Source organism: Phocoena phocoena, chromosome 2, assembly GCF_963924675.1.
Source record: "Phocoena phocoena chromosome 2, mPhoPho1.1, whole genome shotgun sequence".
Classification (NCBI taxonomy): domain Eukaryota; kingdom Metazoa; phylum Chordata; class Mammalia; order Artiodactyla; family Phocoenidae; genus Phocoena; species Phocoena phocoena.
The window spans coordinates 160096299-160120971 of NC_089220.1; the positions used below are offsets into that span (position 1 = coordinate 160096299).

Here is a 24673-nt window from a genome sequence, read left to right on the forward strand (position 1 = left end):
CAGATAACTTCCCCTTAAACTGAGATTCCCAGGGGCGGAGCTGTTGGCCTGGGGTGTGTTTGGGAAGCCTGTGAGGCCTGTCCCTTGACTTCACAAGCTTTCTTAGGGTCTTTTCTCTGCTCCTCTGCCTGCAATGCGCCTTCCCCAGACTTACCCTTGCTTAACTCTCCCCTGTCTTTCAAACCTGTGCTCAGATCTCACCTTCTCACTGAAACTTTCCAAACCCCTGTTTAGGACTGTAAGGGGTTGCTACCCCTGCCGAACCCCCCACTTTCCCTGCCTTTTTCATCCCCTGGCCGTACTCTGTTTTTACTAGCACTTTCTTACCTACATGTAATTTGCTTATTTATCACATTTATTGTGAATTTTCCATTCCTGCCTGTTAAAATATGTTTAAGGAGGTCGGGAATATTGCCTGTTTTGTTCACTCCTGTGTCCCCAGTGCCTTGGACAGCGCCTGGCACATCATAGGCATTCAATCACTGAATAAATAAATAAGTGGCTAGATGCGCAAGAACTCTCTGAATTCATAAGGAAGACACCCCCCCTTTTTTTAATGAGCTTGTTCCTAGGGAAAGCATCCATGGCTTTTTTCAGGTTCTTTATTAGACTGCACCCAGCGTCTATCCCAAGGGGTGGTGATTCATGTGCTCATTAACTGAATTAAAAAACCATGGAAACAAAATCACTAACTTGAAAAAAAAAGGCATCCCCATGTTCATTGCAACATTATTTACAGTAGGCAAGGTATGGAAACAACCTAAGTGTCCATGGATCGTTGAATGGATAAAGAAGATGTGGTATGCACATAACACACACACAATGGAATATTATTCAGCCATAGAAATAAGGAAATATTGCCATTTGTGAAACATGGATGGACCTTGGAGGTCCAGGGTCCAAGGATGGACCTTGAGGGCATTATGCTAAGTGAAATCAGTCAAACAGAGAAAGACAAATACCACATGATCTCACTTATATGTGGAATCTAAAACCAAACACCAAATTCATAGATACAGAGAACAGATTGGTAGTTGCTAGGTGCAGATGCATGGGGGTGGGCAAAATGGGTGAAGGTGGTCAAAAGGTACAAACTTCCAGTTATAAAATAAATAAGCCCTAGGGATATAATGTACAGCATGGTAACTACAGTTAACAATACTGTATTATATATTTGAAAGTTGCTAAGAGATTAAAGTTCTTACCACAAGAAAAAAAATTTGTAACTGTGTGGTGATGGACTTTAACTAGACTTGTGGTGACCATTTTGCAATATATACAAATATCAAATCATTATGTTGTACACCTGAAACTAATATAATGGTATATGTCAATCATATCTCAACTTAAAAAATGGATACCAAGTTTTCAGCTGTATATGATTCAGAGAAATCAAAAATATCGAGAACTAGCATATACTAGTTCATTTAAAATTTTCCCCTGGAATCATTTTGAAAAGATAAATTGTGTTTTACATTTTAAAATTATAGATTGAAGAGTAACAAAATTCATGTCAACATGTATATATGTTTGAATGTCATCATTTGAGACAGCAGGCCAAACTGGGGGACTTAATGCTTCATAAATGCTATAAATACACAGTTGAAGTGACCAATTGTGGTCTGTATCTTCTCTCTGAGAATGTACACCTATGATGTGTCTCAGTTCAATTCTGCAAGAATAATTGTACATGTAAAATATGTAACAAGGGCTTCCCTGGTGGCGCAGTGGTTGAGAGTCCGCCTGCCGATGCAGGGGACACGGGTTCGTGCCCCGGTCTGGGAGGATCCCACATGCCGCGGAGCGGCTGGGCCCGTGAGCCATGGCCGCTGAGCCTGCGCGTCCGGAGCCTGTCCTCCGCAACGGGAGAGGCCACAACAGTGAGAGGCCCGCGTAACGCATAAAAAAAAAAAAAAAAAAAAAAAAAAAAAAAAAAATATGTAACAAACTGAGCTGGGCAATGAGCATCTCCTGGTCAAAGGGACGATTCCTGTCCTTAGTCACGTAAATGGCCGCGATGCTGTATAATAAGTAAGAAATAACAGGAGCATGTGTGCAGATGTAAACATATAGTTGAGGCCCGCTGAGTTCTGGCGTCTTGGTCATGAGCCATTTGGTCACTTACTCCATTCTCTTAATGATCATCCACCCTTGTTTTGGCCATCTGTCTCCCACACATGAACTGGTTGTTAAAAGTTTGAATGCTGTTAATCAGAGTATATCATTTAATAAAACAAGTAGGAATAAAAATTCCTCTTCACTTCGGTATACTGGCTTAATGAAGCCCTTTTTACTGAAATATTTTTGACTCATTTTCAAAGAAAATGAGAGTAATTGTCTTCTTATAAATAGATGCTCACCCTCACTGGGAATCATCGAAAAGCAAATTAAAATATTGATTTTTTGGTTATAGTTCAGCAAAAAAATTTAGCCGAATAATTTTAGCAATCCATTGGTTGCAAGGATGTGGCCCTGTAGGCACACTTGTGTGCTATAGATTGGAATGTACTTGATGAAGCCTTTCTGAAAGTGAATTTGGCAATATCTCTCTCTGATTGCAAAATTGTACTAGTGGGAATATTACCTACAGAGAAATGTTGGCTCATGGATAAGTATGTTAATTGTTACAGTAGTAAAAAATATAAAAGCAAGCTACTCTTGTCCATTAATGAAGGAGTAACTATGTCAATTATTCTATATTGTACTAAGGGATACTCTGCAGCTATTAAAAGAATTCAGGTAAAAATATCTGTATAAATATTGAAAGATTTCTAAGACATGTTGTTAAGTGAAAAAAACAAGTTTCACAGGGTATATATAATATGTTTCATTTCATATAAAAATTACACCTGCATATATGGGCGTCTCACGTATATACTGTTATAGAGAGGGAATTGGAGGGATATTTTCCAAATTACAACTGTGATTCATTTTAAAGGGGGGACTTGTGGAGGTAGCATGGGGCTTCCGTGTTTTATTCTGTGTACATTAGCACCAGTTTAATCTTCTATGAGATGACGTGATGATGGGGAAACACTCCTCATAACATTAAAAAAAATTGCTAAAGAGACACATACACTCCAACGCTGAGGTGGGTTGGTTTCCCTTGCTTCGAAGAGAATTTCTTTCTTTTTTTTTTAATCATTCATTCATTCATTTATTTATTTATGGCTGCGTTGGGTCTTCGTTGCTGTCCACTGGCTTTCTCTAGTTGCGGCAAGCGGGAGCTACTCTTCATTGTGGTACGCGGGCATCTCATTGCGGTGGCTTCTCGTTGCGGAGCACGGGCTCTAGGTGCGCGGGCCTCAGTAGTTGCGGCACGCAGGCTCAGTAGTTGTGGCTTCCAGGCTCTAGAGCACAAGCTCAGTAGCTGTGGCGCACGGGCTTAGTTGCTCCGCGGCATGTGGGATCTTCCCAGACCAGGGCTCGAACCCGTGTCCCCTGCATTGACAGGTGGATTCTTAACCACTGCGCCACCAGGGAAGTCCCCAAATAGCGTTTCTTTGTATTACTTCTCTCCCATTCTTCCCTCAACACCCAACATCTTCTTTAACATTTACTTGATGATAAATTTTAAATTAATATTTTAATATTTAAAAATAACCCTATTATTTTTTATATTCTATTTTATAAATGCATAGCACCTTTTGTTTTGTTTTTGCGGTATGTGGGCCTCTCACTGCTGCGGAGCACAGGCTCCAGACGCGCAGGCTCAGTGGCCATGGCTCACAGGCCCAGCCACTCCGCGGCATGTGGGATCTTCCCGGACCAGGGCACGAACCCATGTCCCCTGCATCGACAGGCGGACTCTCAACCACTGCGCCACCAGGGAAGCCCGCATAGCACCTTTTATTTAAAAGTTTAATGCATTCTCAGAGGACGAGATTGGAATCACCCTCTGAAAATGGCGCATGATAAGATAAATGTCCTCATGTCTCGTGCTGTGATTTGAAGGTAGTCACTCAGTAAACACTAGTAAATTAAAGATTTCTAAATAAATTAAGTTAATTTTCTGAAGAACTGTAATCATGGATGTTTAAACAGACCATGAATTTATTTGCTGTCATTTATGAGACAAAAGATTAAGTCTGGTAGAATAAGTTACTCCTAATTTCCATCAGAAATGTGGATAATGTCCAAAATAAAGAATGTATAATCACCAACCATGGTACTTAACTGCCTTGAAGAGTTTCATGATAAACACCTAAAAATTTACTTTTTAAATCTCAAAAATTATCATCCATTCATCTAGCATGTAGAATAATTTTTTTTTGAATTAGTACATCTAAATCTTTGAAAATATACATTTATGAAATGGATTTATTTTTATAGACTTAAGAAAACCCTTTATAAGTATGCTTTTAATAAGCAAAAATTATTTTATTATTTTAGACTTGCCTTGCTACTTTCCTACCACATACTCTGAAACCAAATCTTATCCTTTCTAGGTTGGTCATGGGTCATTTCCCTCTGTGGAAACTTTTGTAAAATCACACTGTAATCTGTTAAACCAAGGGTATTTTAATTTGTATCATATGGGAAAGCACCTGTGAAATCCTTGCCTAAATTTCTAATCTTTCATAATTTAATCTTAATTTGTCTCTCTCCTTTTTTCCTTTTTTTTTGGGTGGGGGCAGTTTAAAGTATCAGCAAAGCTTAACAGAAATAAACGCATTTGGTAATTGAAAACAATTAAGATGCATACTCATCATTTTTTTACAAAAATTTCTCCAAATTAAAATTAAACCTAGGGCTTCCCTGGTGGCGTGGTGGTTAAGAATCCACCTGCCAGTGCAGGGGACACGGGTTTGATCCCCGGTCCGGGAAGATCCCACATGCCTCGGAGCAACTAAGCCCGTGCGCCACAACTACTGAGCCTGTGCTCTAGAGCCCACGAGCCACAACTACTGAGCCCGCGTGCTGCAACCACTGAAGCCTGCACGCCTAGAGCCCGTGCTCCTCAACGAGAGAAGCCACCGCAATGAGAAGCCCACGCACCACAAGGAAGAGTAGCCCCTGCTCGCCACAACCAGAGGAAGCCTGCACACAGCAACGAAGACCCAACGCAGCCAAAAATAAAAATAAATAAATTTTAAAAAAAGTTAAACCTAACCAATTGTACTCCATTTTCTGTTTTTATCCTCAAGTCACCTTTAAGAATATCTGTGGCAACTTAAGCTCAGTGGTTCAAAAATAAAACATATGCGAGAGAGAAGACAGATGTTAGCAATTAGTGAATTTAGGTGAAGGGTCTATTGAGTGTATCTATTCAATTTTCTGTAGGTTGGACATTTTTCCCAAAAATTTGAGGAAAAGGAAGTTGCATGTAATCCAAATTCTTCGCATTTTCTTTAAAACAGCAAAGTCAGTTCATTCTTACCATTGCAGCTCAGGAAGTAAAAGTGTTTCACAGTCTCAGGATCTTGATTTAAGAAATATTTGGCCAAAAACTCAGGTGCCATTTCCTCTGCAGCCCCTGTTTGTTTATTGCCTCCCTGTCCACATTCTGACTCCAGCAATGGATGTGGATGTTGGTATCTGTCAGGGTTGGGCCATGTTTTCATTTTCATGTTGCGATTAGGTTGTTACCTTGGCAATCCCGAGCTGTCCAGGATAGCTGAGCCTTATGTTTAGGGCCCTGGAGTCAGGAACCGAGTTAGCTGTTGTGAGTTTGTAAAGATGCCTGGTGACTGTTTGGTGACTGCTGGGTGTGCTCAGGAGACCTCCTCAGCTCTGCAGGCCGTCTCCAGACCTGGCTCAGCAGTAGCTGACTGCTGAAAGACAAGGGGAGGTGATTGTGGGTGCTCTCCTCTTTCCCTGCCTGTAGGCTCTCTTTGCATTTCAGCTTGTGCTGCTGGGAATTGTGTGTTTGCTCCCTTTCCAGGTCAGCTGCCCTGCCCTCCAGGAGCTTGCCTTTGAGTCTGGTAGATTTAGATGTGGATTGATAGCTGTGTGACAAAGGATGGGTTCCTTAACCACTCGGAGCTGCAGTTCTCTATTTGTAGAACAGGAACAGCATGGATATAGGACCTGGCTCATTCGTGAGGATGTCTAGTATTATCACCACTGTCAATAAATATTTTTCCTCTTCCTACCCATCTTTATCTTCTGAGGTAATTATATAAAGTTCTCTTCAGTGTTTTACTAAAATATAAGATAAAATAAAGTGCTTTGTTCAAAATGTATGCACTTAACAGGTATAATTATTAAACACTGAAAAGCAACGTTATGCTCAAGGCCACTGCTTTTAGTTGTTTTGCAGAAGGGGAGAATTGGGGTGACATACAGCCTGTGATTTGCACCCCAAGCCAGATTCTCCAAGGGGACCCCTTTCTCTAGTCTCACTTAGGCGCCATAGAGGTGCCAGATGCACTTTGGTGTCTAGTCCCTTTATAACTGGCCTTTTAGGAAATACAAGTTCCATTTTAGATAAAAATTGTCCTTTGCTGTCAGAATGGTGGTGGTCATTGTTAGAAAGTCATTGCTTGATGGTACACATGGTTCCCAACTTAGGATGGTTCAGTACACATTCATCAGAAACCTTACTTCGAATTTTGAATTTGGATCTAGTCATGGATGTTTGCATCCGCTCTCTCCTCTCTTGTGTTGCTGGGCCGTGGCAATGAGTCGCAATTTCCAGTCGGCACGTGATCTGGAGGGTATACATCCAGAACACTGACAACCATTCTGTTCTTCTCTTTTGGTACAGTGTTCAATAAATTACATGAGATATGCAGTACTTTATTATAAAATAGGCATTGTGTTAGACAATTTTTCCCAACTGTAGGCTAATGTAAGTGTTCTGAGCACATTTAAGGCAGGCTCGGCTAGGCTGTGATGTAGGTTAGGAGCATTAGATACATTTTGGGCTTATGATATTTTTTTTTTTTTTTTGCGGTACGCGGGCCTCTCACTGTTGCGGCCTCTCCCGTTGCGGAGCGCAGGCTCAGCGGCCATGGCTCACAGGCCCAGCCGCTCCGTGGCATGTGGGATCTTCCCGGACCAGGGCACGAACCCGTGTCCCCTGCATTGGCAGGCGGACTGTCAACCACTGCGCCACCAGGGAAGCCCGGGCTTATGATATTTTTGACTTACTATGAGTTTATTGGGACAAACCCCATCATAGGAGATCTGTAATTCATTTGTTAGCTGGTTCAAAGAATAGTTAAACATCTGTTACATGAATGGCCTTACTAGGATATAAAATAAAACTGAGCAATAATCTGGCCAAGTATGAATAAGTGTCAGACAGAATGTTGGTACTTAATATTATTTATATTTTTAATTAATCTTCTAAGAATTCTTTCCTTTCTTTCTAATCTTCCCCAGTAGCACCTGAGTAATTATAGCCGGCTTCTGCCTGATGGTCATATGTCTTCCCAACTCTGTTAAGTGACATCATCTTGGTAGTTTACAGTCTGCCACAGGTGTTGGCGAACATTACAAATCAGATCTTTTTTCCCCTTAAAAACATGTTTTTTCTTTGGAGAGCCAGCTCTTAGATAGTTATCAGCACACTCCTGCATATATCACATCTTCACGCCACTTCCTAGAAATGATTGGTTATCCGTCCAAGTCTCTGCTTTGACAGCCCGTCACTGCATTGGGTTTTGTCTCTAACCTGATGAGACTTCTCTTTGCGCCAAACAAGTTTTTGAGTGTCAGAGTCTGTCCCCACCTTCCCCACTGGAGCCCCCAGAAGAGCTGGGCTTACGATTGTTCAGGTCCATCTCCCAAGTGCTTTCTTAGTGACACTGCTCTGATGGAAACCCCGGGACTGACCTGAGGATGTGATGTCAAGCTGACCCTTTCAACCTTGCTAGTCCTATCAGAGAAGCAAGGCAGGGCCCGAGTGTTCTTTGGGGTCACAGATTGTTAAGTCTTGACCCCTGCTCCTTAGCTGAACGCAGGACAATATATGTGTTTCTATTTTTAAAATACATTTGTATCTTGATGGTACCTCTTGAGACTGTCAGAAGTGAGGTCTGTAACTGCAGGTCTCTTTGACCTCATCAAATGTTTGACTCAACTCACTAGTAATAATGTCTGTTTAATGATTCTTTTAAGAAGTTGGAATTGTATTAATATCTGACTGCTACCCTCAAGAGTATATATAGGCACAAAACCCCCCTGCAGTTCCATTTTACAAAGAATTCTCATATGTGGAGGTGATTTTCGAAATGATAGAGAATAGAGACAGAAGATGGGTTTCACATTTAATGCCCAAGGGAGAAAAGCCACCCGCAGACACACATCCAGGAATCCAGCAACTAAGGCTCACAGAGAGAAGAATCCAGATGAAAGGGCTGTGAGACTTATTTTAAGAAATGGTCTAATGACAGATTCAGGGTTTTGAAAAGGAAATAGTATCTGGTATTCAAGATTTCTCAAATAAAGGAAGAAAGGTAGCTCGGGCCCTTGAAAAGCTAATCTGAATCACAAAGGCTGAGCTGACTTTACAGGAAAAGTGTGAAAGACTTCTGAATGTGCTTCCCTTGTACTGTCTTTTATCTGAAGATACTACAAGTTGTTCACCCCCGAAATAAGCCCACGCTCTGGGTCGTGATGCTAAAGATAGCTGTTGAGCTTTTTAAAAATACATGGACTGTCTAATATCTTAAAATCTATTTCAGTTTGTTATTAGTTACAAAGTCGATCTTCTACCAAATTGTAGTACTTGCCCGGTAAAACTTTTTAAGAGAGGAAATTCCACTTATCAGTCCAATTCAACCTGTCTATTATCTGGAGAACAGGTAAGCAGACAACTTGATCCTCTTTTATCTGAACATTCAGGAGTAAATATTTCAAGAATCAAACAGTTTCTATCCCCATGAATGACCTAAATAAATATTTCAGAACTTTTACTTTTGTAACTGAAAGTAACCAGTATCTGTTATGTTTTCTATTTCTATTTGCCTCGTATATCACTGCTGCAATCATTTTATACTAAATGTTGTAATGAGTCTCTTACTCTGAAAGCATCTCCTTCAGGTAAATACTGATAAGACAGTCTTTCACATAAAATGAGCTCAAGTTTTTTTAGTCCATTTGCAAATCACAAATTCCAGATTTAATTATATCCCAAGGGGACAACCTGAGGAACCAAAAGAACTGACATAATTGGATCAAATTGTGTAATCAAAAGCAAATGATATGGTTATTAAACCTAATGAAATGACTTCCCAGCGTTTAATTCATTTCTCTGACTCAAGAAATTTTAGTAATAAGTAAGTGTGTTGAAAGGGATACTCTGAACGATCACCCTTCCTAAACAGTCCTTTTCTCCAAGACTGTTTTTGGTTGAAAAATTTCTGAAAGTTACACATTAGAACAGATAGTTGTTACCTTCTGGGACGTGAGTGAAAGGAGAGGTGGCAGGAGGTGACATCTGGGTCCTTATTAAACCCAGGAAGAAAGCAGTGAAATGGGCAAATGCTTTTATAAAGTAATGATCTCTTGTATCACCACCTCCATTTTACATAAAGTGAAAACAAACCATAATTGGTAATAGCTATATGACATCTAAAGGATTACTGTCACTAGTTTATAAAGATTTTGTTGAAATTCATAGAAAAAAAATAGGCTTCTGGTAAATAGATGAGTGAGATGAGTAGATAAATCAACTACATGTTTTACTTATGTAGTAGGCAGTGTTCCAAGCATTTTATGTTAATTAACTCATTTGATCCTCATAGAAACTCAGTAGATAGTATTATTCTTCCCAGTTTATAAATGAGTTAACTAAGGCAGAGAAGTTACATAATTTGTCAAAATCATTCTGCGTGGAGATTCTGTTTTTAACCACCAGGCTAAAGTGCCATACCAAACATAACACATGTTTATTGGTTTAAATTAGTGTATTTGTTTAATGTCTTAATTTTTGTTTAGCATTTGTATCAGATCCCAGGTATTAAGGGCAATGCAGCAATACATAGCTAATTAGCTTTATTAATGTTAACCTCTACGTTTATTATAAACTTTTGAACCATGATTTTATTTTATTTTATTTTATTTTATTTATTTATTTTTTAGCGGTACGCGGGCCTCTCACTGTTGTGGCCTCTCCCGTTGCGGAGCACAGGCTCCGGACGCGTAGGCTCAGTGGCCATGGCTCACGGGCCTAGCCGCTGCACAGCATGTGGGATCTTCCCGGACCGGGGCACGAACCCGTGTCCCCTGCATCGGCAGACGGACTCTCAACCACTGCGCCACCAGGGAAGCCCTGAACCATGATTTTAAATTGAGCATTCAGACTAATCATCATTGCCATGTACCTTGTGTCAAAATATAATAGGTTTTGTTTTGTTTGAGAGAATACAATCTCTTGATCCCCAGAAAATCTACCAACTAGCTTTTGCTTCATTGAACTTAACTAGAAAATTGAGTGAAAACGAGATTTTTATTTTTGTTTTGAAAGCTACTTACTTTATCGAAGCCATTTACTGGTTTCAAGTAAGTTGATGACTCTATTTCATTTGTGAAGTTATGAGATTGCATTGGAAAATAATAAACCAGTGCAAACTTTAATAGGTGTTTAGAGTGGATTTTGTTATAGGACCCGTGTGTTGCTCTTAACTTGCTTATTAACAATTTAAAATAATGAGGTGTAGAACTTTGGGGACTACAAAATGCTTTTTAATAAGCCCTTCAAAATTAATAATGGTAAAGTATGTATTTATCATCAAGGAAAAAGGGTAAAATATATACATCTTGGTCCCCATTGGAAGCCATGTGAGGTTTTTGTGGCCCACAGAGCCCAATGGTGAACTTGCCTAGCTGTGACTCTTCACTCTTTATTCTTTCTTTAATTTTTAATTTAAATTTCTTCTAATTTTTTGATATGGCATCTTACCAGTCTTTTGCTCTTCTGCCATTCAGACACTACACCAAATCATTGATTTTTAAAAAAATCTCTGCTTGATTTCTAGGACTGATTCAGTACGATATACATCAATATCAATGACCAGTTCCATCTTTTTACTTCCCTATAATGTTCTGTTTTCTTTCTAGATCCTTGATTCTTTGAAAAGTCACTTTCCAGAGAAATTATAAAGCAGTGATATTATGTGATAAAAAGTACTTTATGAAAGTTTTGTAGCGGTTTATTAAAAAATAAAAGTAACCTTTATTTCTAAAAGATTTTATGCTCATTGTAAAAATACTTAATGTTATAGAGACACAGTAAAAATCACTGTTACCCAGATGTAACAGCTGGTAAGATTTCCTGATGTTCATTATTTATGTTTCATCCTAAAATGAAAATTCACACACAAAAATATTTTAATAGTAATTCTCACTCTATGAAAGTACATTTATTATATGTTCACAGTTTAATATTTTTTACAACATAAATTTTATTTTATTTTCATTTCTCACAGGCGCTAGCCCTGACTAACTAGTTAGCTAGGGTCACATCAGTACTGAATAGTTCTGGGTTACTCTTCCCTGAGTGAAATAGAGTGAAAAAACATGGTGAAACTGAAGAACCACAGGCCATGGTGCTGTTTTCAAAATCCCAGGGCTGCTGCCGCAGAGAAATCTGAAATCTTTTCTAGGCCTAATTTCTTCATAAGAAGAAGTCCTACCTTGTTGTGAGGATTAAGTGAAAGATTGTATATGTAGTTTGTGGTGTGTTATAGATGTTCAGTAAAATTGGTTCTTTTTCTTTTTCCTAAAAATTTTGTTTTAATATGTAAGGTACTTTGCATGTAGTGATAGCCATGAGTCAATCCCAGCAAGTTTATGAGATAGAGAAAGTCCTATTTCCTTTACTTGGATTAAGAAAGTGGGGCTTGGTGAGATGAGTAATACATGGCAGAGGCAGGCCTCATACCCAGGTTGGTTGTTCATTACACCCGTGCACGTACTGGGTGGATCCAGTACATTTCTATGTATAATCTCATGTAGAGCATTCAGTAAACTTTATTAAAGAATGCTTTGCAAGACTTCGCTGGTGGTGCAGTGGTTAAGAATCCACCTGCCAACACAGGAGACACGGGTTCGAGCCCCGGTCTGGGAAGATACCACGTGCCGAGGAACAACTAAGCCCCCGTGCCACAACTACTGAGCCTGCGCTTTAGAGCCCATGCACCACAACTGCTGAGCCTGCGCTCTAGAGCCCCTGCTCGGCAACAAGAGAAGCCACTGCAATGAGAAGCCTGCGCACCACGATGAAGAGTAGCCCCCGCGCACAGCAATGAGGACGCAACACAGCCAAAAATAAAAGAATAAATAAATAAATAAATTTATATTTTTAAAAAAAAGAATGCTTTGAGTGTCAACAACACAGCTCTGTTATCCAAGCTATGTTGTGCTCAGAGAGCTGGAAGCTTGTCACATGGTTACATGGCTCACTTATATTTGGAAAAAAGATTTGCACAAAATTCATTTAAGAAATCCCATATGCTTTGTTTTTTGGAATATGTTTAAGGGTTGTGTTGTTAAGGATTAAATTGAGGTTGTATTGAGGACTAAAGAAGTGGGTTCTTTAGTAATTGGCACATCAGAAGTCTTCAGTATATACTAGCAATCATCATTTTATTGTTAATTAAAATTTGTGAAGTTTAAAAGTTGTGTCTTGCATTTTTAAGAAGTGATTTGTACTTATCTGTAGCCAGAAATATTTGTTTAGATTTTTTAACGATCTAAATAAAAGTTTAAATAATTACTTTAGTTTCTCCATTAACAAATCAATGGTTAATTCTGAAATCATTTTTAAGGCAAGGAGAAATCGATTTTTTGAAAGAAAATAGTTATAAGTGGTTTTTAAAAAAATAGGGCTGAATAAGTATTGTTTACTTACCCATGTATTACTTATTTCACCCCAAAGGTAAAGCATTTTAAAATATCACCTCAGTAAGGTTTAAAACGTTATTGTTAGGCAAGATTGGTCAGATGACAAAATCAGTACATTTCAACAATCCATATGTCAGAGTATTTTTTTCAGTCATGTTCAAAAGAAAACCAATGGGTATTAGTCTCATAAGGAAGCCACACCTGAACCAGATTGATTAGGCTGATTAAAATCATGTCATGATTAAAAGCAGTGTACCTAATGGGTACATTTGGCCATTGGTGTGTGGTAGGGAAACTGAGCAGTGTAGAGGTACTTCCTGCAAAACGAATGGCCTCCGTATTGTTGAAATGGTGATAGTGGTCAAGTCTTTGGGATAAAGCTCTAATAATCTATGAGAAGCGGGCTTACATTTTGGAACTAAATTTCAAGATTCCACTGTGCATGTAACAGGTGCAAAGATACATACTATTTGCTGTTCTCTGTGGTTAGATAGCGTCATAAATCAGCACCATCTGTTCTTCTTCTCAAAGACTCTTCTCTTGCCTTGGGTTGTGTGGAGTCATGTTGTGTATATTTCAAGACAGGAAATGTTTCATTTCTGTGGTAAATGAAAATTTCATGGACTGTGTTCAGGCTATGTTTGCCATTCCATTTGATCAGTATTAGCTTGAGATGAGGATGTTAGGTATCCGGTTGAGGGCATGCAGCTCACATATAACATTCAATATCACAGGTACTGAATACTTCTTCATTTAATCCAAAATTATTTGGTGTTGAGCTCTGGGTTCTGTGGAGCAAGTGTATATTATAGTGAACTGCACTGCCTTCAAAGGTATAACAGCTATTAATTTCCCTCTATAATATAATACAAGAAGATATTTTTATTCTAAAAAGTCTTAGTTTCTCATCTGTTCATAAGAGTATTTGAATTCTTGTTTTTATATAAATGTTTTTACTCTAGTAGAATATAATGATCTTTAAGTAAAATTATATTACACATTTCCTGATTTTATTTCTTTAGAAGTTTGCTATAGATTTATCATGTTCAGTTGTGAAATTCCCCTCCCCCCTCAAATGTTTTCAGTTGTTTTCCACATATGATGGGAAATTATTTTTCCCTGGCGATTTGGCCAATTAATCAAGTAGTGGAAACCTTAACACAAGAGCCTTCTGGAATCCAATTTGTGATACTTAGAGGACTTGGAAACAGATTCCCCTTGGAATTTGTTTTCCACCATATGTGATCCCCCCAAAAGTGGTTTAATTCATGCTGTCAACATTCAAATAAATATTTTCTCTGGGGTGCTATGCTTCACTAATAGTTAATGTCTCACATTAAATTCAGAAAATTTTGCAATTCTAAAATTCTAAAAAGGTGACAGAGATCATTTGGTTGAGCATTAGTGTAGCAATATAACTGAACCAGTCAAATTATTTTACTCTAAAAAATAATAATAAAAACACTTGAGGAAGAATATTGTAAATTTGTTTCCCAGGGTATCATCAGAACTTTTGTTTCTTTTCTTGCTTCCTAAACATAAAAAAGTCAGGTATGCAGGAACTTTACGTACACAAGTATAACCTAAGTTTTTAAAAAACATTTTAAAAATGGTTAAATTATTCCTTAAAATTGTAGGCTTTTCTTTAAAGTGGTAACTATTCACACTATTTAGATCCTTGGAACCCAAGAGTTTGAATGTTGACATGCAGGTGATTGCTTTCCGGGTGAAGTTTTATTACGTTCCATAAGGCAGACAGTGTGCTTTTGCTTTCCTTGTTTGGTAAACAAACCAGTTACAAAGCTTGTCCTCTTAATACTTTATATGAGTGATGGAGGCAGGATTCAGATTTTAAGTGTTCTAATTACAGATCCTGTACTATTTTGCAATGGCATCCACTTTAGTATTTGGATATCGTTAAAAAGAAATCTGTGACTGTAGAGAAGATATATAGTGCTCATTAGGAAAAAATACAACTAGATAATTTTTGAAATTAAAAAGATAATTAGAGGTTTAGCCAAATTTGGTTTTCTTAAAGACATAGTTCGTGTGAGTGCTTGTGATTTCAGAATATATCATCCATTGGTCCTTCAAGGACTTTTTCAATTGAAGGTGAGTCTTTATATTGTTAATATTATGGAAGAGAGTAAGATTATTAATTCTTATGAGAAGCAGAGAACAAACACGTTCACATGAAGCTTTTATCACCATTTGTCTAATACGAGTTTCTAACCTGATCTAAAACTCACTCTTCTCACCCAAGCTTATCAAATATTCATTTTTCTCTCACTTTTTTCTCTTCTTTGACTACTTGTCTCCTCCATCTTAAAAAAAATTGCTTAGATCAATATTTTACGGTAGATTAAAGGTTAACAAAATCTTTTCCCCCTCTGCGTGAGAATGTAAACTTTGGTGGGTTTTTTCTGGCTCCCTTTTTCTGGAAACCTGTTAGTTTCCGTAAACTATCTTTGTATGGTAATTAAATTATTTTGATTGGTAATTTGCATCTAGACTCGAAAAACTGTAACTAGCTGACAAACAGCTGTCCCTATAGCGGTGTCATGAGACATACTGGCTTCTCTGAGACAGGAGGCTCCCAAGCCAGCGTAGCGCTTTGCATCCAGCCCATGTGAGTCTCTTGCCCCCCGCAGCTGAGCTGTCATCTGGGGGACACACAGGAAGAGACCCTGGACATCTTCAAGGATGGCTCCTGCCAAGGACAAAAGCGGGACACTGCCTTGCTGGCAAGTTGGGTTTCCTGCCTTTTATCCTTTGCAGTAAATCTGATGCCAGGCGGCATTTGGGGGTCTTGAGAGTCTGGATGTTGAGGTGGACCTAAAGAGCCTCTCTTGGTGGGTATTTCAAATATGTAGTCAGAATAAAATTACATATATCATGCTGGAAGGCGTTTAATGAGAAAACTAGCAGTCTCTGTGTTCCCCTCCTCTGTGTTCCCGCAGCCCCTCTCCCCAGAGGCAGCAACTCCCAATTTATGCAGACGTTGGTTCTGCTATTTACTTCCATGTTTCTGAATAAAATATTTATGTTGCTCTTTCCTGGTTATCAGTTACTGACATCTGTTGACTTGCCATTTATGGAAGATGGGTTTTTCCCTTTTATGCCACTTTCACTTGCCCCTTTCCCATCCTCTCAGTATTGTTACGTGAAAAGTCCAAGTGAAATCAATAGCCATTGTCACATTGTATGGTGATGTAAGAACTGCTCACTGCATAACCAAGTAGGTACTCGGATTACATGTCCCTTCCTACACATTTCCCTTTGTTGTACTTGGAGCTAATTGCTTTGACTTTTAAAAAATTTGTTTTGTTTTCTCTATACATATCTTTAATTCCCCTCCCCCCATTCTCTATCAGGTCTGTCAAAATGTTTCCCAAATGTTCAAAAATATTGAACTATTTTTTTTTTTTTTTCCTCATGGAGATTGACTTCCCAGACCTCTCCATCCTGCTGCTCTAATCTGAACTTGTTTTTGCTTCTCTGGACTGTCACCATATTCTGGGACTTCCCTTGGGTGTTGTCCATTGTTTTGTCGAATTTTCTGGATTTTGCTGGAGCACATCCAAAAATAGCTTTATGTGGAAGGGTCCATGGGAAGAAAAGACTTTGCATGTCTGAGAGGTGTTTTGAATTTTCACACTTGCTTTTTCTGTTTGGCTGGGCATATTGTTCCACATTGAAAAATTAGTTTTTCCTTGATACAGAAGGTATGACTCTTTTATCTAGTACAATTTAATGTTACCATTCAAAAGACATTGTTATCGTAGAGCATTTGTTAATCATATTCCCAGTTTTAGTATGCTAGTGATCATATAAATGCTATCACTTGGCAATGCTCAGATTAAACTCTGTTGTTGGGAGATAATTCTCCATGGTTCTCTTGCATTTTTGTACATCTTGAGAATAAAGGCCTTTGTTCCGGACTCTTCTTTCAGCAATGTGTTGAAAGAAGCCTTGGAAGATAGGCATAGTGTCTCTCTCCAAAGCAGTGGGCAGACATGCTTACTGCCTATGTAAAAGGTTCAAATTCCCTGGGCTTATGTTTCTTCTGTGTGGGCCCCTGAGAATTTTAGCTTAGGAATCAGTGCATAAAAGGATGAGGCTCTGGCTAATGCTGTTGCTGTAATGAACTGTCCTTTGTCTCCAACCCGGGAGTCTCGTGTCCTCTGTGACATCCATGAAGCTATGGCAGGCTCACTACGAGCTTTCAAGTAGGGTGAAATCATAGACCCTTCACGGTTCTTCACATCTATTTTGTCTTTGAAAATTTCCTCAACTAACAACCGTTGGTGTTTTCTTCTTCCCACCATTTACTGGATTGTATACAGCATTCGTTGTTTATATTTTTTAATAGGTTTTCTCATTCCGGAGGCCTTTTATGATGAAAGCACGTTGTATACAACAAAGTGCAACAAATGTCGGGTTTTATGCAACTTTATAAGATGCAGGTGATACAGTTTGTAATTAACTGAGTAGGTAATATTAAATTTTACTGCAAGGCACAAGGTATGTATGGACAAATATATATTCTCAAAATATTTTATAGCTGTGTAACATTACCCTAAAACAATTACTAAGGTATGTTTTATATGTCATATATTTATTGTTTATTTCTCTTTTCAGTAACAGCTAACATTTATTGTCAATTACCATGTATCAGGTATTATGTTATGATTGTGACGTGGATTATCTTACTTACTCCTCTCAGTAGTCCTACAAAGAAGATGCTTCTATTGTTCCTAGTTTACAGAAGAAGGGATAGAGATACAAAAGGGGTATATAACTTTCCTAAGGCTATAAAATTGGCGGACGGCACACTTAGTGGTCACATCTGGGTTTGTTTAATTCTCTAATCTGAACTCTTAACCACTACACTCTGCTGTAAAATGGAGAGAAGGTAAAGGACAAAAAGTACCTTGACTCACCTGAAAAATTTTTTTAACACCATGTAGCTTAAATTGATACTCTAGACCTTCCATCTTGATTTGACATACATAGTAACTGAGCTTCATTTACTATGGTTATGACGGAATTCAGTGTATAACTCCTACTAAAAGTGACTGTGTTCAGCTGCAGCTTTAAAAAGTACAAAACAACAAAATAAAGCAATATAGGAGCTGATCTGTACACATCCAGACACTGTGGTTCCCACGGCAATTGCAGCCCAGCCTCAGGGTGGTGAATTTTGCAAAATAACTGAACACCATATGCAGCTACGTGAAATAATATTCTGCGTGCTCTTGGGGACCTGATAATGGCCGCTGTGGGAACAATGAATGTGTCAATTATCCGTTACTGTTTCAGCACTGTAGTTTGGGGTGTTTCATTTGTGTGGCCATTTCACAGTGCCACATAGCTGTTTCTGTTGGTTATACATCATGGTGGTGTGTCAGCGGTGTTTACATTACTAATGAATCCTGAAACAAAATGTCTTTAACCCATAAGACCGTTTGTATGTTTTCCACCTGATTTATATAAATACAATCACACTTCTCTCCTCCCTACCCCCACTCCCAATGGAAAAGCATAATTTGGGGAGTTCTTGTTTACGTGAAGCGTGGTTCCTAGGCAGGTTCAAGATGCTGGTTCACCTTTGAAATGTATTATGTGCTGGTGCTTAAGAGAGGTAGGTGACTAAGAAGTACATTTTAGAGCCTCGCAGAACACAGGGTCATCAGTCTTCAAGTAGCTTGACTTCAGGCAGTGCCTTGCCATTGAGGATGCGCGGCGCCTATGTAAACTCAGAGAAACACTTGGTACCTTCAGCTTCTTGTTCTGGTCGATTCTCAGAGGAAATGTCAGTTGGGCATTACCAGCTGCCCTGCCTTGCCTTCATATTGCTTCAGTAATTTGAAATATTGTTTGATGCTGTGTCTTGAACCTATAACCTTTGCTTATCATTTTGTTGATTGATGTCTCTTGATGGTGTATATATTTCTACTAGGAGTCTGTTAAATACATGGTTAAACATATACAGTTTTTCTCTAATGGTGGACTCTCATTAGGTGGTTTAGTTAAGTTCACATATAAACTCACTGTTATCCAATTTATACAGTAGAAAAGGTAAACCTAACAAATTGTACATGAACATAAATTACGCACATTGTGGATCCAAGGTGAAACCCTCACGAGCCTCTTAGCCACTGTGTTTGGAGATTCGGAGTCTTTTCTGAATATTCTCATTTGGATAATAGGACCATTGATATCATCAAGCATGTTTATTCAAATGATCCTGCAAAGCCAACGTCACTGTTAGTGAACTGCTTAGTGAAGACAGTGGCCAAGATTATAAAGTAAGGCATATTCTTGGGTGACATTTCGTTTACTTTTATGAACCATCACATTTATTCCACATGCACCTTTTGAAGCGCCAGCATGTTTACCCAATTTCTGCAGCATGTTGGAATATAATTTTTACAAACTGTTGCCTTTCTAAAAGGAAGAATACAGTGGTGGTTACTGGGGTTGGTTATCTTACTCTTTGTGCCTTTCCCAGCGCTGGGTCCTTTGTAACAGAAGTAAACACAAGTGGTTCTTCATGGCTAAGATCTTTTTTTTTTTTTTTGCGGTACGCGGGCCTCTCACTGTTGTGGCCTCTCCCGTTGCGGAGCACAGGCTCCGGACGCGCAGACTCAGCGGCCATGGCTCACGGGCCCAGCCGCTCCGCGGCATGTGGGATCTTCCCGGACCGGGGCACAAACCCGTGTCCCCTGCATCGGCAGGCGGACTCTCAACCACTGCGCCAACCAGGGAAGCCCTCATGGCTAAGATCTTAATGCCTTCACCTCTAAATGATCAGTCGATTGGCTTAGGGTAACTTTATGTGAGATTTCACAGGATGAAGTATCTAAGTCTAGGATTGTGCTTACTTGATGTTCATTTTGACAAGGTGTGTTAATAGGAAGTGGGAACTGACAATAGGACTGAAGATTTTGCTAGCTGTTAAGGTTTATAATGATCTCAACTGTTTGGATTAGTATAAATGTTAACCATGCATCCCCAGTGTAATGTACATTTATTTATTAATTATAACATTGTAGTAATATATAATTACTTCCTAAAACATACACTGAAAAGTGAAATAAAAATGATAAGAGGGTTAATATAAGTCCTAATGTTTTCTTTCCTTATTGCAGTGGCATCTTGTTCACCCCCTAAGATGTACTAACTCAGGAGACTGTTGCTTTAAAATGCAGCTTTGCACATGTACAAACCCATCTTATCATTAAAGGTCATCCTTGGTAGAGGAGAGATATTGTTGACATTACCATAATGCCTCTTAGACTCCAGTTTTATTCAGTTTCCTTTCATTCACTGCATAAGAATGAACCTGACTCAGAGTCTGCTTCTCTTTGTGTTGCACCCTCTCTAGGATGAGGATGGCACAGAGGAAGACAGCAGCCGTGTTGAGCCCGTGGGGCACGCCGACACTGGTGTGGAGAACGTACCCAGCTTTTCTCTGGAGTAAGTTACTGACATTTTCAACTAACCCTGTAATATCCATGTAGCTTCACTGATAGCAGCAAATGTTCTGAAAGCATATGGCATGCGTTATGTTTGTCCTTAGTTAAAACATGCCTTGCATTGGTTTGTTTTCCAAAGAGCATCTTTCATCTATTGAGTTAATGATCTAATGTAAGAACTATAGCATGGAAATTCCCATGTACCTGCTCTGAGTTTCATGCCTTGGCAAATACTATTAAATTATAATATAAAATAGTATTTGATTGAAAAAAGTCTGTTATGTTCACAGCACTGTAACTGTTTTCAGATTGCTTTTGTATGTCAGTATTTTGGTCATTTGTTCGTTCTTCAACTTTGCTAAATTAAAAAAGAAATTGTGGACATAATTTACTTGAAAAACTAGTTGAATCATGTAAGCATTACTCATTTTAGTGTATATTTTTTTGATTTGAAGAAATAGAATCTCTCAAGGTATTTGATACAAAATTACAGGTTAGGGATCTTGAACATGATTTAAAGTGTAAAAGGTCGAAGAAAAACTTCCATATATTGTCACAACTTTACAGCTATCTTAAATAATGGCAGGTTTGAATGGAAGATGTTCTCAAGACTTCTTCTAAGTTACCTTAGAGCAGGGAGGGCAGTCATTCTAAATATTTTCTTTGATTTTGGGTAAAAGTTGGGGTCCAGATATTAATAATTAAACTCTTAATTTTGTCTTTTCTTGGTCTTCCAAGGAAGGGCTATAAGAACTTTCTTAGTGAGATTAAACAGGCTTCGAATCAGATTATGTTTGGATATTCAGCAACCAGCATTCTCTAAGTATTTACACACTTAAGAAACACTTGTACTGTGATAGTTCTTTTGAGAAAGGATATAAAGTAAAATAAATGTATTAAAGTTACCATACTAGTTGGCAAACCATCTTAGTTGACAAACCAGTCATTAAATACGTGTTCAAATGGTATGAACAGTATCTCAAATAGGATTTTAGGAAATTCTAAGAAAATAGAAAAAAATTAAATATCCATTTAAATAGTATTACTTTAGTAAATATGTTGGCAATATGACAAAATTTCAATTTTGTCCTAATTAGTGTATGTGATTGAATCTATGCACATAGAAATACAGTCGTAGCATTGGCATTTTCCATTGCATAAAAACTGTATCGTGATCTTGGTCAAGTCCATTCGTAATCACTTATGGTTGTCCAGATTGCTTAAAACTAGATATGTAATTGAAATAGTATTTCCAAATATTGATTGTTAGATCAGGACTGCTTAGGTTTCTGTGCAGTACTCACACCCACAGAAATACCTACAAAGAAAGTGGAATCTCATTGAAATGGCATAGAAAATTTACATTCTCCAGATTATACCAATTGCATTAAACTCGGGCTTTTGATATTGATATTAAAGTACTGTAGTTATGTGGTAGAAGTAACTTCCTGTTACTTCATATAAATAGCTTAAAGACTTTAGAGTTCAATTACAAACACCCTTGGGACAATCATTTGATTTTTTACGGGTATCCCGTGGGGTTGCATTGCCTACATGTGCAGTGAGCTTACAGCAAGTAGGATGGTGACCTTCCGTGGAGCTCTGAGTTGGGAAGTAAGGGTGGCTGTATCCCATCTGGATTGCCACCTCCCGGGGCAAAGCTTTGACCTTATTGGACTTTTGCGGGAGAGGATCAATGATGTGACATGTGTAGGAGCACTCTGTAAATTATAAAGTGCTGTGCTCCTGACGCATCTTTATCCCATTAATCTTCGTAGTCCTTGAATAGATATTAGGATGGGAAACTTCCAGTAGAAGTCTAGAGATTTGATCACAAAATGTATACTTGGACTACACAGAAGAGTGTGGTCGAGAGCAGCGGTGCTGTGTCATTTTTAATGTAGTTATCTCTGATGATTGCTCCCCCCTCCCCACCCCATGCCATCAGACTAGCGTGCAGGTATGTAGAGTTGAATGTGCCCTCATCACCATGCTTCTATTCCAGAACGTGTATGTATATGTGTGTGTGCCTGGTGGGATTTTTCGTTTTGTCCTCCTTTGTTGTTTATTGTGTGTCTGTGTCGTTGCGGTTTTGTGTTTGGTTTGGTTTGAGTTTCGGATTGTGATGGTCCATGTTCATGCTCCCTCATTCATCATATTGTCTCACAGTGATATGGTAAAGCTCGTACAAGTCCCCAACGATGGAGGGCCTCTGGGAATCCATGTAGTGCCTTTCAGTGCTCGAGGCGGCAGGTAACGTATCTTGCAGGTTTTTAATTGAATCATAATGTGGAGTGTTTTATCTTCATTTATGCTCAGATATAGAGTGATGTTGACTTAGCATGTGCTTAATAGAAGGCTTTTCGTTTGGGGGGCCACTGCATTATAATCACAGAAAGCACTTAGGCTGATGAAGAAATCGGGCATTAAATTATCCTAATAATTTCATCACATCCATGCAAATTGATGATAGCCTTTAGAGCCAGAACTCCAGCTGAATGTGCAAAGGTAAGGGAGAGCTTAAAGCAATTTTCTGGAAAAAATGTATCCAATAAAAATTATCTAGATAACATAGAAAATGATTCACTTAAAATTTGCTTTTATGTTTATTTCATTCTTAAATTTTATATGATTTTTATGATTATGTTTGAAATTTTTTTAAGTTAGGCAAACTATAGATTTATTTTCTACTGTGTGACTTGTGTCTCCTTCTCTTCAATCTGCCCACTCAGATATCAAAATTTTGTACTATATGTTAGTATGACTTCATTACTTCATAGAACATATATCCTTAAAAACGTCAAATGTTATATGAGTTTCTTTTATCCTGCTGCTTTCTTTTTGTGAAAGAATTAGTGTATGTTTGCTTTTATATGTTTTCAAATACTATGAACTGAATTTGCAACTAATCAAATGTTTGGTGAGCCTCCATCATCCACAAGTGAAATGCTGCCTCCTTCCCCATGGAGGGGGGTTGGGGTGGGCATTAGCCTTTGAAGTTTACTTCCATCCTCTCTTATTTACCCATCTAATTATTACCCAAATGAAACATATTTATGAACTATTTGGCTTCTTAGTTTGATCGTCTTTCTTTTATTATCATTTTATCGATTTTTTAACTTCTTTTACACTGGGAGAAGAAAAGGGGGAGCTGGAGAGTCACCTTAGGCCAGTGACCAAGAATAGGAACATAGTTTCAACCCTTGTCAGGGAGTTCCAAGCGTCCAGTACATTGTGAGAGATGGAGGAAACATCAGTTACAAGCATGTGGTTGAGTTATCTACTTAATCGTTCAAAATAAGTATTTGCACAGTTGTACTGCCTCCCCGGTTTATGTTCCTGACAGTATCGAGTCCAGATTTCATGTCTTTGGTAAAGCACACACTCTATGGAAGGTCTGGAAGCTGACACTGTGATTTACATAGAAGTCTGCTGGAGTACCAGGCTTGAATGTGAGCGTTGTATCTAACGAGATGTGAAATTCACCTTGAATTGGGGATGGGGGGGTGTTACATTCACAGAGTTATGACTGCTTTCACTTTCTTCCTTCTTTTTTTTAAAACTCTGGAGAAATGTCACTGAAATGTCTTCAAAGGACTTTCAGTTAAATAAGCTTAGTTGTTTTCAAAATGGCCCTTGCCTTTATCTCCTTTAAAAATTATAATTTTAAGTGATCTCAGAAGTTAAACCCTTTTTCCATTTATTTCATGAGTAGAAAGATATGAGAAGAGGGTAAAATGCGTGGATGATAGCCTCCCGGTTATTAGTGTGCCTTTAACTGTTTGTGGAATATAACTCATCACAAATGAGATTTAATCGTGTATGTACCAGCTTTAAACCAGTATTTCAATTACAAACGTTATTTTCTGTCATTTATTACACACTTCCTACATCAGTGTGAAAGGATACTAGGATGAAATGGGTTAAAAAGCCTTAAGCAAAAGAAGTATAAGATAGAAAAAGAAATCTACTGCAGATTAATTCAGTGGAAGGCATTTCACAAAATCGACCACAGTTACTGGTTACCATGGCGTTTCGTTTCGATATACAGAACACATTCAAGGAGACAAGGATCCCTGTACAGAACTAGAAGGTGTTTTATAGCTGAGTCATTTTTAATCCCTGTTGATGTGGCAACTTAATGAGGAATCTCCTGTACAGCTTCCCTATACAAGGGACAAAGAGATTAAGAAAATGAGATTCTTTATAAATCCTTTTCTGGCATTACTAGTTTTCATACTGGGAAACAGAACAGAATTCTTTCCCCCCAACACCTGTGATGCATCTTTGAGCTTCCTCATCACCTTGACAGTCATGGTTCTTCAGAGTGAGGCTGACAATGCAAAGAACAGCAGGAGGACTGCTGAAGAATCATAGACGCCAGTCTTCAGGAGCCA

The 24673-nt window shown here is 38.5% G+C and overlaps 1 protein-coding gene across 8 annotated transcripts in view; it reads left to right on the forward strand.

The window, feature by feature from the left end:
• PARD3 (par-3 family cell polarity regulator) overlaps positions 1-24673 on the forward strand; it is a 630692-nt gene that overhangs the window by 320016 nt on the left and 286003 nt on the right. For all 8 annotated transcript variants that reach the window (XM_065872407.1, XM_065872411.1, XM_065872408.1 and 5 more), the window contains 2 exons: positions 20186-20277; positions 22446-22529. In XM_065872407.1, coding sequence (XP_065728479.1) covers positions 20186-20277; positions 22446-22529 — 176 coding nt within the window. The remainder of the gene's footprint in view (positions 1-20185; positions 20278-22445; positions 22530-24673) is intronic.